Source organism: Phocoena phocoena, chromosome 1, assembly GCF_963924675.1.
Source record: "Phocoena phocoena chromosome 1, mPhoPho1.1, whole genome shotgun sequence".
NCBI classification, from domain to species: Eukaryota; Metazoa; Chordata; class Mammalia; order Artiodactyla; family Phocoenidae; genus Phocoena; species Phocoena phocoena.
The window spans coordinates 7387871-7401035 of record NC_089219.1 but is presented as its reverse complement, the minus strand read 5'-3'; the positions used below and the strand labels follow the sequence as shown (position 1 = coordinate 7401035).

Sequence of the window (13165 nt, the reverse complement as noted above, 5' to 3'; positions counted from 1 at the left end):
CAATTAAAAAAAAAAAGTCAGAAGAGAGAAGCAGAATGGGTTTGGGTTCTCACTGTTGTTTTTCCTCTTGGAAGGTTATATAAAAAACACAGAGAAGCTGAACTCCAGGAAAGAGCAACAGTACAAGCTGACAGTCACGGCCTACGACTGTGGGAAGAAGAGGGCAACAGAGGATGTTTTGGTGAAGATCAGCATCAAACCCACCTGCACCCCTGGGTGGCAAGGTGAGCCTCACTGTCTCTCTGCTGCTGTCACACCTGCTCTGAAAATCTGTTCACCACGGAGACCTAACAGGAGTTTTCTTCCCCCCCCACCGCCCGTGTGTGGGCCCACACAGGATGGAACAACAGGGTCGAGTACGAGCCTGGCACTGGTGCTTTGGCGCTCTTCCCAAACGTCCACCTGGAGACATGTGGTGAATCGGTGGCCTCAGTGCAGGTGACGGTGGAGCTGGAGACCAGCCACATAGGGAAGGGCTGTGACCGCGACACCTACTCCGAGAAGTCCCTCCACCGGCTCTGTGGTAAGGAGGCGAGAGAGGGACCCTGAACCCCTAAAAGTCTGTTCAGAAGAGAGAGAGAGTGTGTGTGTGTGTGTGTGTGTGTGTGTGTGTGTGTGTGTGTGTGTGCATTTTAAGAACCACTGATTTGAAGCAAGTATTTCTCTAACATGCATTGAGAATCATCAAAATAGGCATTCTATAAGTGGAGTGAGCTTTTTTTTGCGGTATGTGGGCCTCACTGTTGTGGCCTCTCCCGTTGCGGAGCACAGGCTCCGGACGCGCAGGCTCAGCGGCCATGGCTCACGGGTCCAGCCGCCCCACGGCATGTGGGATCTTCCCGGACCAGGGCACGAACCTGTGTCCCCTTCATCGGCAGGTGGATGGAGTGAGCTTTAAATGAAATGAGACGTTTATGTAAGGACTGAAGGAAAAAAAAAGCTATAGGTAATGCAATAGCTTTTGGCAAACATGAAGTAGAAAATGGAAACTAAGGAAACCTGCATCGAATTTATAGTCTTTATATCCCACAAACAAGGTGTGGAGCAGCTGAGAGACAGAATGATCGCAGACCTGACCCAAGGCTAGTTCTCCATCTTCACCGTCAGTTTGGATATTTTCCTGGTCTGTCTGAATGAGGTAAAGGTGAGGTATGGATGCCTCTTGGGGAAGATGCTGAGGAGGAATGTTCCGCTTGGCCGGTGGTAAAACACCAGTAACTTCAGTGGCCTCTTGATGCTCGGGAGGGCCTTTCGTAGGGAGCGTTTTCCAGTTCTCATCCGTCTTTTCACTAAGTGATAATGACAGTTAGATTTAGGCAACCAGTTTTCTTTCATAATTGGAAATTGTCATATGAAGAATAAGCAAAAGGGAAAAAGTATGTTCTCTGTGGCTCGTCCTGATTCTGAATCCAAATATTCATAATCATGTACCTAAATGTAGGTAAGTAAAGAGGTCTGGAATATTGTCTGTTTTATACTATGTAAGTGTAAAAAACGTACTTTCTCGCAATGCCATTATTTTCTATGGTATTAAATGAACATCCTCTCAGCAGAACAGTTTAAAGGTAGAAAGAATTTTATGTTTGAGTGCTTACTGTACGCTAGGTCCTTCCACATGTGTTATTTCATTTAATCTTCCCATCAGGCCTACAAAGGTGGTAGCATTGGCCTTGTCTTTACAGAAGAATTAGTTGAGACTGAGGGAGGCTGAGTCGCTTGCCCAAGGTCACACTTTTAGGAAGTGGCTGAGCTGGGATTTGGACCAAGATCGTATGATACTCAAAAGACCAGGCTGTCCCAGCCAAGTCATGCTGCCCCTAGGAATAGAGAAGTCAAGGGCCCAGTGGCTGTGAAAGGTTGCAAAATCCTCTGTGGATGAATTTAAAAGAAAATCGAGCCTGGCAATGTGTAACGAAAGTTGTTTCATGTTCTTTGGCTTAGTATCCCATTTCTAGGAGTTTATCCTAAGGGAATAATCATGGAGACACACAGAAGTCCTGGTCAAGCCAAGGTTTGTCACAGAGAAAAAATAGGGACAACTCCGTGTGCACAGGACAGATCAGTTAAATATATCACAGCACAAATTCTATACAGTGAAATGCTATTCAGACAGTTTAAATTATGCTGTAAAGAATATTACTGGGAGGGCTTCCTTGGTGGTGCAGTGGTTGAGAGTCCGCCTGCCGATGCAGGGGACACGGGTTCGTGCCCTGGTCCGGGAAGATCCCACATGCCGCGGAGCGGCTGGGCCCGTGAGCCATGGCCGCTGAGCCTGCATGTCCGGAGCCTGGGCTCCGCAATGGGAGAGGCCACAACAGTGAGAGGCGCGTGTACTGCAAAAAAAAAAAAAAAAAAAAAAAGAATATTACTGGGAATATATGTAGGTATGTACATAGCAGGACTCCATTTTTATAATATATTCATATTATACATATTTTATGACACATATTCGTATGTATTATACATATTTTAATAATATGTGTACATTCATAAAGAAAGGACTGGAAGTGTTTATACCCAAATGTTAATAGTGGATATATTGGGGTGGGATCACAAGTAATGCTTCTTTTTTTCTCTTTTCTTTATTTTTTTATTGAAGTATAGTTGCTGTACAACATAGTGATTCACAGTTTTTAAAGGTTATACTCCTCTTTTTTTCTTCCTTTAAAAAAAATTAATGGTTATTATTTATGAATCTTTTTAATAATAAAAACCCTTATCTTTGAGGAAAAGTAAACTGGAACTAGCAAACTGTATTACCACTAAGATAAAAGTGGTACCTTAATACATGCACTCCAGTGTTCATAGCAGCACTGTTTATAATAACCAAGACATGGAACTCACCTAACTGTCCATTGACAGATGAATGGGTAAAGAAGATATGTATATATATATATATATGTGTGTATGTGTATTATATATGTATACGCACGCACACACACACACACACACACACACACACACACACACACACACACAGAGTGGAATATTACTCAGCCATAAAAAAGAATGAAATATTGCCATTTGCAGCAACATGGGTGGACCTAGAGATTATCATATTAAGTGAAGTAAGTCAGACAAAGACAGATATCATATGCTATCGCTTATATGTAGAATCTAAAAAAATTATACAAATGAACTTATTTATAAAACAGAAATAGACTCACAGACATAGGAAACAAACTATGGTTACCAAAGGTGGGGAGAGGAGGGATAAATTAGGACTTTGGGATAAATATATACACGCTACGATATATAAAATAGATAAACAAGGACCTACTGTATAGCACAGGGAACTATACTCAATATCTTGTACTAACCTATAACAGAAGAGAATGTAAAAAAAAGAATATATATATTTATATATGTATATATAACTGAATCACTTTGCTGTACACCTGAAACTAACACAACATTGTAAATCAATTCTAGTTCAATTTAAAAAAAACAAAAAAACAAAGACAGTACCTTAGTGTGGCTTTGAAATGCTTATCCCTCTTGAGTTCGTCGCATGATGCATAGTGAGTGTCTCCATGTTGCTTAGGCGCTGCGTCTGGCACAGCTGAGCTGCTCCCTTCCCCGGGCAGCTCCTTGAACTGGACCATCGGCCTCCCCACTGACAATGGCCACGACAGCGACCAGGTCTTCGAGTTCAATGGCACTCAAGGGGTGAGGGTCCCAGATGGCGTCGTTTCCGTCAACCCCAAGGAGCCTTTTACAATCTCTGTGTGGATGAGGCACGGGCCGTTTGGCAGGAAGAAGGAGACGGTCCTTTGCAGCTCAGACAAAACAGGTGGGTGAGCTTTGCTGTAAGGGGCGTCCGCTGTAGTGGTGCCTGGAGGTGGGCACATTATTCTAACCCTAAAGGCTCCCACACGCTCTTGGTGACACACGTTGTTCTGTGCTCAAGACACTGCACTGGTCCTCTGGGCGTTTGTTAGCTTTGCTCAGTGGATTGGGCCCCTCTTCTCAGTAAAGCCCAAGCGTAGTTTTTCCTAAACCCTGCCTTGGCCCACCATGGAGAGTTCACCCATGCTGATAAAACTGTGTTTTCAAGATCCATTCAAGAAATAGCTTTTAGTTCTCCTTTGGGTCTTAAGTCGGCAGTTTACTAGTAGAATTACTCTTCGCAGATATGAACCGACACCATTATTCACTCTATGTCCACGGCTGCCGGCTTATTTTCCTCCTCCGTCAGGATCCTTCAGAAGAGAAGAAATACAGACCTGCAGAATTCCACTGGAAGTTGAATCAGGTGAGTGCATGGAAAACTCAGTGCCGTGGGTGTTTTTCAGAGAGATTAAACGGGCACTGCGACCGTGAACAGGACCAGCTGTTTATGGGCAGGGTTTATTTACGATTTTATGATTTCTGTGTCTGTGGCTAATAGGACAGCAAATTAAATCCACTGAACTGCTTTTTACTGAAAGCCTAAGTTTGTTTTTTACCTGTACGTGTTTCATACATAAACTGTTAATACAGGCGTACCTCATTTTATTGCGCTCCACAGATAATTGCAGTTTTTATAAATTGAAGGCTTGTGGCAACCCTGCCGTGTCAGATGTTAGCATTTTTTAGCAGTATTTTTTAATGAAGGTATGTACACTGTTATTTTTTAGACATAATGTAGTTGCACACTTAATAGACCACAGTATAGTGTAAACATAAATTTATATGCACTGGGAAACGAAAATAAATTCGTAAGACTCGCTTTATTGTGATACTCGATTTATTGGTGTGGTCTGGAACCAAACCTGTGATATCTCCAAGGTGTGCCTGTATAAAGAAATGATATGTTTTAAATCCCAAATGTCGTGTTATAATTTCTTGAGATAAGCAGCACTTGCTTCAAAATTGGGATTGAGGTCCTTGTATTCGTTTATTATTTAAGGCCCTGCCTCCCAAGTTGTGCCAAGGACCCTGGTTGCCTCAGCAGATTCGAGGGTGCGATGGGATATTTTAAATATTCAAGGAACCAGCAATCTTGACATCTTTCGGACATCACATGAACTGTTAGCTCGTGGGAATTTATAGTTGCAACGTTAGAGCACATTATACTTCTTGTGATGATGTCATATCTTTGCAAAGCTGATTTCCTAACAGTTGTTGTGATAAAAATCAAGTGCAAAGAATCAGTGTGTTACAGGAAATGAGGAGATGCTGTAAACTGAGAAAGCCTTTTCATTAAAATCACAGCAGGTCATTTCCTCTTGTGATTTAGAGTTGGGGCAAGAAGGAAACCTGAGCTTAATTTGTTTGCCTCATGGAGTTTGTGGATAAGAGCTGACGTAGTGTTACATGTGCCTGTAGTTGGTAAAATATAACATTGTCTGAAACAGTTACAAGATGGATACATAAGAGCACATATGAGAAAGGAAAAAAGTATGTGATGGTGGAAAGATGAAGTGACTGTCCGGCAGTGTTCATCTCTTACTGGTGTAATTTTTATTTACATAAATCATTTCTTTCTCGGAAACTTTTGTCATCAGTTTTTTCAAGAAACTAAGGAAGGTATCATACAGAAAAAAACGTTGCAATGTAGGTAGACATTTTAGATATAGTTCTGTTTTAGTAACCACAGTCTACACTTAGATATTCAGTTTCTTCTGATGACATGTTTTAGAAACTTTATCATGGAAAATTTCACACATAGGTAAAGGTGGACAGATTAGTGTAAGGAACAACTCCACACCCCTGGCTTCAATAATTATCAGCTCTTGGTCAACCTTGTTTCATTGCTACTTCCACTATTAAGAATTTTTTGTTCAAATTGTCTCATAGATGTTTTCGTGTTTACAAATTTGTTTGTTTGAATCAGGATCCAAATAAGGGGCCTTACACTGGGATTGGCTGATAGACCTTTTGAGTTTATTTTAATCTGTAGATTTTCCTCTTCTCTCTTGGAGTTTCTTTGGTGACAGAACATGCTCCCCTCTCTGTGGTGTCATTTACCACTCCTCTCTCTTCCTTATACCCTGTAAATTGGGACTGGGCTGTAAAGGCTTGATCAGAATGGGGTTTGCATGTTTCTGATCTGTTTAAGCTCCGTCGGGTTGTTTCTCTTTGTGATTTAAGCAGCCGTCAGTGGTCAGTGTCACCACCCTTGTGGCACTTGATCTCTGGTCACTTGGGTCGTAGGAAGTGTGTTCTCAGGAAGGGCTCATGGAAACAGTTAATTCCTGAGTTCTTACGTGTTGTTTTAATAGTTTGTCTGTGGCCTTTATACTGAAGGTCACTTTGGCTGGATATAACATCTCTGGCTCCGATGTAAGATTTCCAAGAACAGAAAATCTGTCTCTCCATTGAGTTCTGATGTAAAATGTTGCTGTTAAAATCTGACAACAGCTTGATTTTCTTTCCTTTATAAAACACTCAGTCTTGGGCTTCCCCTGGTGGCGAAGTGGTTGAGAGTCTGCCCGCCGATGCAGGGGACACGGGTTCGTGCCCCGGTCCGGGAAGATCCCACATGCCGCGGAGCGGCTGGGCCTGTGAGCCACGGCCGCTGAGCCTGAGCATCCGGAGCCTGTGCTCCGCAACGGGAGAGGCCACAACAGCGAGAGGCCCGCGTACCAAAAAAAAAAAAAGAAAAGAAAAACACTCAGTCTTTTTGTTTGGATGACCATGGGATGTGTTTTTTTTTTTTTTCCTTCTTCTTCTTTTCTTTAAGGTCATTTAATTTTACGAATATGTCTTGGTTGTCTTAGGTCTGTTTTCCCAAATATGTGGTATGCCTTTTAGTATCTAGTTTCAAACGTTTTGGCATTTCAGGAAAGTTTTTGTTATAGTTTTTAGTATTCTCTTCTATTGCTTTGGTTTTCCTCTCTGGGGACTCCTCTTGTCTTTTGTTGATATTCTTTACCTGTTTTCTGTATCTTTCCCTTTTGTTTAAATCATTCCTGTGCTTTGTCACCTCATTTCTGAGTTGCTCTAATTACAAACTATGTTCTTTTGTTTTGTCATTTTCCTCATGTCTTTTAGCGTGTTTTGAAATAACAGATTATCATTTTCATCTCTTTTGTTAGGTATGTCTTTCAGGTGTGGTTTCATTATCTGAAGGGAGGTTATTCCCTTTGGTTGTCTTTTTTTTTTTTCTTTTAAAAACTTTTTGGGATTGAGTCGTGATCATTTCCCCCCCCTCAATTTTACATGAAATTAGCTTTCCTACACTTTGAAAAGCATGACTTTTTTTTTTTCCTAGCTTTAGGGTTTGATCTCTCCCTTCTGTTGTTTTCATAAAATATTTTTTTAAAAATGTGGCTTCACACACTCTGGTATCACCTGGATCAGAAGCCCTGTTGCTTTCCTCCACCCGACTTGTTTCAGCATTCATGTAGTCACTTTGTCACCAGTATTGTCGTGGGTGTTGTCTGTGGTTTGGGGTTTTACTACCCTAATCACCGTGTTTTCAAGGAAATTAAAAAATTATACTAATTCTCCTACTCTCGTCTCAGAATATGCTCATGGTATTTCCCAAGAAACCCGTACTATTTTAAAAACGGGGGGTGTGATATAAATTACTTTCTGAAGCAGCATATATTATAGAACTTGTTTTAAATAAAGAAACTAAAATTAAGATCTTATCTGTCTCAAAAGTGAATTACTGTGCAATGTCTTCTTGTTGTTGTTGTTTTTGTTTTTTGCGGTACGCGGGCCTCTCATTGCTGTGGCCTCTCCCACTGCAGAGCACAGGCTCCGAACGCGGAGGCCCAGCGGCCATGGCCCACAGGCTCAGCCGCTTCGCGGCATGTGGGATACTCCCGGACCGGGACACGAACCCGTGTCCCCTGCATCGGCAGGCAGACTCTCAACCACTGCGCCACCAGGGAAGCCCTGTGCAATTTCTTTATTTAGAAATATGTGATTATACATTTATACACACATACATTATGCGTATATAAGAAACATATATACGATATTAGAGATTTGAATTTTTTCCTCAGACTTATCAAGAGCAGCTGCTTTTCTTTTGGGGATAATCTTTGGTAATTTCTTCATTTATTTTGATGTTTCTGGTCTGTTTTAGCTCTTGATTTCTCCTTGGTTCAGTTTCTTAGAATTTAAAGGTAAATTGGGCAAGCTTTTTATTTATTTATTATTTCTAAATATTTATTTTTGGCTGCGTCGGGTCTTAGTTGTGGCATGCGAGCTATTCGTTGCGGCACGTGGGCTTCTCTCTAGTTGTGATGCAGGGGCTTCTCTATAGTTGCGGTGTGCAGGCTCAGTAGTTGTGGTGTGCGGGCTTAGTTGCCCTGCTGCATGTGGGATCTTAGTTCCCCAATCAGGGATCAAACTCACGTCCCCTGCATTGGAAGGCAGATATCTTAACCACTGGACCACACAGGGAAGTCCCTGGGCAGGCTTTTTAAAAATACAGTTTTAGAAATTTCATCCCGTAGCATCTCCTTCTCTGCCTGTCCCTGTTCTTGCATGTCTGCCTCTTCCTCTAAAGCCAGAAATCAGGGAATGCCAGACCAGCCAGGCCTTGGAGACTGCAGACCAGCACCCCACGTGACAACAAGGGAGATACTGGGGAGCTGCTCCTTCATGATAGGAGAGGAGCTCAGTTGAATTTGGCCATCTGAGCTGTATGTTCGTATTTATTTAGACCATCACCTTTGAACCGAAAAAGAAAGCACATGTGCTGTAGTGGGCTTCGTTCAGAAACTGGAGGCATTTTTCATTTTTAAAAAAATATTTATTTATTTATTTATGGCTGTGTTGGGTCTTCGTTGCTGCACGTGGCTTTCTCTAGTTGCGGCGAGCAGGGGCTACTCTTCGTTGTGGTGCGTGGGCTCTCGTTGCGGTGGCTTCTCGTTGCAGAGCACGGGCTCTAAGTGCGCGGGCTTCAGTAGTTGCAGCACGTGGGCTCAGTAGTTGTGGCTCGCGGGCTCTAGAGCTCAGGCTCAGTAGCTGTGGTGCACGGGCTTAGTTGCTCCGTGGCATGTGGGATCTTTCCGGACCAGGGCTCGAACCCGTGGCCCCTGCATTGGCAGGCGGATTCTTAACCACTGCGCCACAGTGCTTAATGTGGAAGTGCCACATTTTTCATTTTGATCCAGAAAAGGAATGGCCAGCCCCCTGGGTGGTGTCCATCCTGCTGATACTAGAATTTCCTGGTGTCATGCTCTTGGCAGAAGGGAATCGGGCAGCTCCCTGTCTGGGGTCCTGTCACATGACGAATGAGTAGCGCCCCCAAGTCTGAAGTGTCCTAGAGATGGTAATGTCACCTTGGCCTTTTGGGGTGAGATGCGGTGGGATGAGACGTATTTTGTTGTTGTCATTTTAAGTCTCTTCCTTTTTAGGAAGACAGAGGTTCATTCTGGGTGACTTGTTCTTGTGTCCAGTTATGTCACTCTCATGGCTGCGTCTTTGGGTGAGAGGGAAGGTGGACATTTCACACTTAACCACCCACCCCCTTGGCCTTGTAGGTCTGTGACGAGGAATGGCATCACTATGTCCTCAACGTGGAAATCCCAAACGTGACTCTTTACGTGGACGGCGTCTCTCACAAGCCCTTCTCTGTGACTGAAGACTACCCGCTTCATGCGTCCAAGATCGAAACCCAGCTCATGGTTGGAGCTTGCTGGCAAGGTAACGGTCGTCGGCACCCCGTCCCCTCCAGGCTTCGAGAATTCAGTACTTCTTCTCTGCTCTGTTGGTGGAAACAGGCTCCTCTCAGAGTCTCACATCCCTTACTGTCCTCTCCTTTCTCTTCATTCCTTTGCCTGGTGTAGCCTTTCTGGGGGGCACGGCTGCTGCCAGGCTCAAGGAGGGCTCTATTTACGATGCTTGATGAAGGCGTTAAAGGATGGGAGCTCCTTTCCCGGGGGTCCAGGAGGAGATATGCAGAGGGAGAGTGTCATTGAGGACCTTGTTTATAAATTATTTATAAATTAACCTGTTCGTTGGAAAGTTTACAAAAACAGGGAGGCAACCGTCAGGCACAGACACGTGAGTTGCTCCGGCCAGGAGGGCTCGTCAGAGTGATTAGCACTTGATAACCTGGCGGGAGCACCTTCAGTGAGGATTGGGGGAGAGTCCGTGGCCGTCTCTGCTGGAAGACCAGGACGGGATGTGATGACAGCCACCAGCGAGACACCTTTTATTCTTGTTTTCTGAGTGGCAGGCTGTGTGCCAATGGCTTCACATACATTATCTCATTAATCCTAATAATATGTTTGCGGGGCAGCAGCTCTTTTTATCCCTATTTCATAGCTGAAAAACCGGGGCTCAGAGAAGTAGTGAGCTGTGTTACCAGCTGGTTACGTGGTGCTAGGATTTGAACCACTGGAGCCAGTGCACTCAGGCCCAGTGTTCTGACCCACCAAACCAGGGGCGCTAACCTTTTCTGTGCCACGGAGTCCTTTGGTGGTCTGTGAAGCCTATGGACCTTTCTCAGGATAATTTCTTATTAGTCTATGAAACAAGATGAAATACATAGGATTTCATAGGCGACCAATTAAACTGAAATACAGTTATCAAAGTACTAAAAGGCTAAATTTGTAAAGTAGTAACACCTGTGCCGCTTTATTAACTCACGAAGATCAGGCACCTCCATAAACTTCCAGGAGGCAGAGCAGGAGGGGCTTTGTAACCATGCTGTGTACCTGCAACAGAGCAGCTGGTAGGACAAGATACCTGGCGGCACAGTCACAGTTTCTTCTAATATTCCTGTGATTTGTAGCTGACATTTATAACCAAAGGGAAAACTAAATTTTAGAAGTTAGTAAAAATTAAGCATGTGGGGCTTCCCTGGTGGCGCAGTGGTTGGGAGTCCGCCTGCCGATGCAGGGGACACGGGTTTGTGCCCCGGTCCGGGAGGATCCCACATGCCGCGGAGCGGCTGGGCCCGTGAGCCATGGCCGCTGGGCCTGCGCGTCCGGAGCCTGTGCTCCGCACCGGGAGAGGCCCCAACAGTGAGAGGCCCGTGTACCACAAAAAAATAAATAAATAAAAATAAAAAGGATGTTCTCTTCTGGGAACAGAACATCCTTATAAAAAAAAAAATGTTTAAAAAAAAAAAAAAAAAAAATTAAGCATGTGATTTTTCCCAGACCCCTTGGTCTGCTCTCAAGGTTCATGGGCCCCCCCCTCCAACTTTGCCCATGACTGTGTGTTGTGTCACTTCAGGGTGTCATCATCACTACATGTACCTGCTAAATAGGCCTTCTTTTTCCTTCCCTTTGGAAACATTATACCTTGAGTTAGGTTAGAAATTTGTGAAAGAGCCTAAATGCCAAGACAGTTTTGCTGCTTTTAGGAGAATTTGCATTTCATAATTTTCCTGCAGATCCTTCCATATGAAAAAGAAGAAGACAGTATTTCACAGTGAACTTCTTCAGCAAATTCCCAGATTTATTACTGGTGACAGTCCATCTGTGAGAAAGTAGAACGTGAGACCAAGGAATGAGGAATAAACTATTAGAAAGTTTTTAGTTGTTACCCTTAAAATTTCAGGAAGCTTATAATTGTTACTCTTAAAATTTTAGTTCAAACTTCCTTCCCAAATTAAACAATAATTTCTGAGTAATGATTTTAAAAATAAGAATAAGAATACAAGGGACTTCCCTGGGTGTCCAGTGGTTAAGACTCTGCGCTTCCACTGATCCCTGGTCAGGGAACTAAGTAAGATCCCACATGCTGCATGGCGCGGCCAAAAAAAAACAAAGAATAAGAACACAAGTGTGGGGAATTCCCTGGTGGCGCAGTGGTTAAGAATCCACCTGCCAGTGTAGGGGACAGAGGTTTGAGCTCTGGTCTGGGAAGATCCCACATGCCGCGGAGCAGCTAAGCCCGTGCGCCACAACTACTGAGCCTGCGCTCTAGAGCCTGCAAGCCGCAACTCCTGAGCCTGCGTGCTGCAACTACTGAAGTCTGCGCGCCTAGAGCCCGTGCTCTGCAGCAAGAGAAGCCACCGCAGTGAGAAGCCTGCGCACCACAACCAAGAGTAGCCCCCGCTCGCCACAAGTAGAGAAAGCCCGCGCGCAGCAACAAAAACCCAACGCAGCCATAAATAAATAAATAAATAAAAAGTTTTAAAAAGGCATGATATTTACATATTTAAAAAAAAGAATACAAGTGTGAACCTAAATGTTATTTTGTATTCTGGAAACTTTGTTACATGGGTTAAAATACCCCACCCCCACCCCCACCACCCCGTCCCACCCTGCCTTCCTCTCCACGTCACAGTGTCTCTGCCGTCAGATGGCAATCAGTTTTCATCCTTTCTCATCTCTTTCTACCTCAGCCCTCTCAGCATCCTCAGCCAGAAGAATCTGCCTATAAATTTCCAAACCAAACACAAGTTTTAAACATTTTAGTTAATGGGGGAAGAAGATCTCCTTTCTTCCTTTCAGGGGATTTGAAGTCCCTTTCCCTTCAAGTTCACTGTGGGGAGCCTGGGCTGGAGGCCCGCTTCATGGGATCAACGGAAACGTCAGTTGTAACTGTGTGTTAGGGGGACGTAGGAGCCGTGTGGGCTCCGGGGCTCAACTGTGCACACCTGGCCTCGTCCCCATGTGGCCGCGGCAGGAAAGGTGGTGAGGCCTGCACCGTGGGGTGGGGCGGGGAGAGGGAAGTAGTGTACCCACCGCGTGGTCTGGAGAGTGGAAATTCTGTCCTCCGTCGCTGGGCGGGTGCCTCGACCCAGAACGCTGGTCGGGAACCACAGCCGCTGTCCCCAGGCCCATCACCGATTATGTTTCTGTGGGTGAGTTCCTTAACCTCCGACTCTCCCTTTCTGTTCAGAAAAACTGGTTAAAAATGCCTTCTTTCGTCTGTCACTTGGATGTGAGTGACATCCAAGTGTGAACCGATGTGAACTCCTTTTGAGCTTTCAAAAAAGACATACATGTTCACTACATACCAGGCTTTGGACGCTGACATGTGTCTTCCCCATTAAAAAGGCTGGCGCTGTGGTCCAGGGTGGGTGCCTTTTGCACCAGGTACGTCTCTGCCGTCAGCGCTAGCTGCCACCTCCCAGTGTCCTGCCTGGACAGGTTGAGGAGATCAGTGAATTCAGTGCACAGCTCTTACTCATCTCATTTTGAATCTGACCTGTGTTTTGGCAAGGAGGCTGCCGGAAGGTGGAATAAAAGAATGGAAAGAGATAAACAATAAGGTCCTACTGTGTAGCCCAGGGAACTGCAGTATATTCAATATCCTG

The 13165-nt window shown here is 44.4% G+C and overlaps 1 protein-coding gene across 1 annotated transcript in view; it reads left to right on the top strand.

Moving 5' to 3' along the window:
- Positions 1-13165, top strand: part of CLSTN1 (calsyntenin 1) — a 39615-nt gene that overhangs the window by 19581 nt on the left and 6869 nt on the right. The window contains exons 6-10 of the mRNA XM_065895721.1: positions 75-224; positions 338-523; positions 3545-3793; positions 4134-4255; positions 9429-9591. Coding sequence (XP_065751793.1) covers positions 75-224; positions 338-523; positions 3545-3793; positions 4134-4255; positions 9429-9591 — 870 coding nt within the window. The remainder of the gene's footprint in view (positions 1-74; positions 225-337; positions 524-3544; positions 3794-4133; positions 4256-9428; positions 9592-13165) is intronic.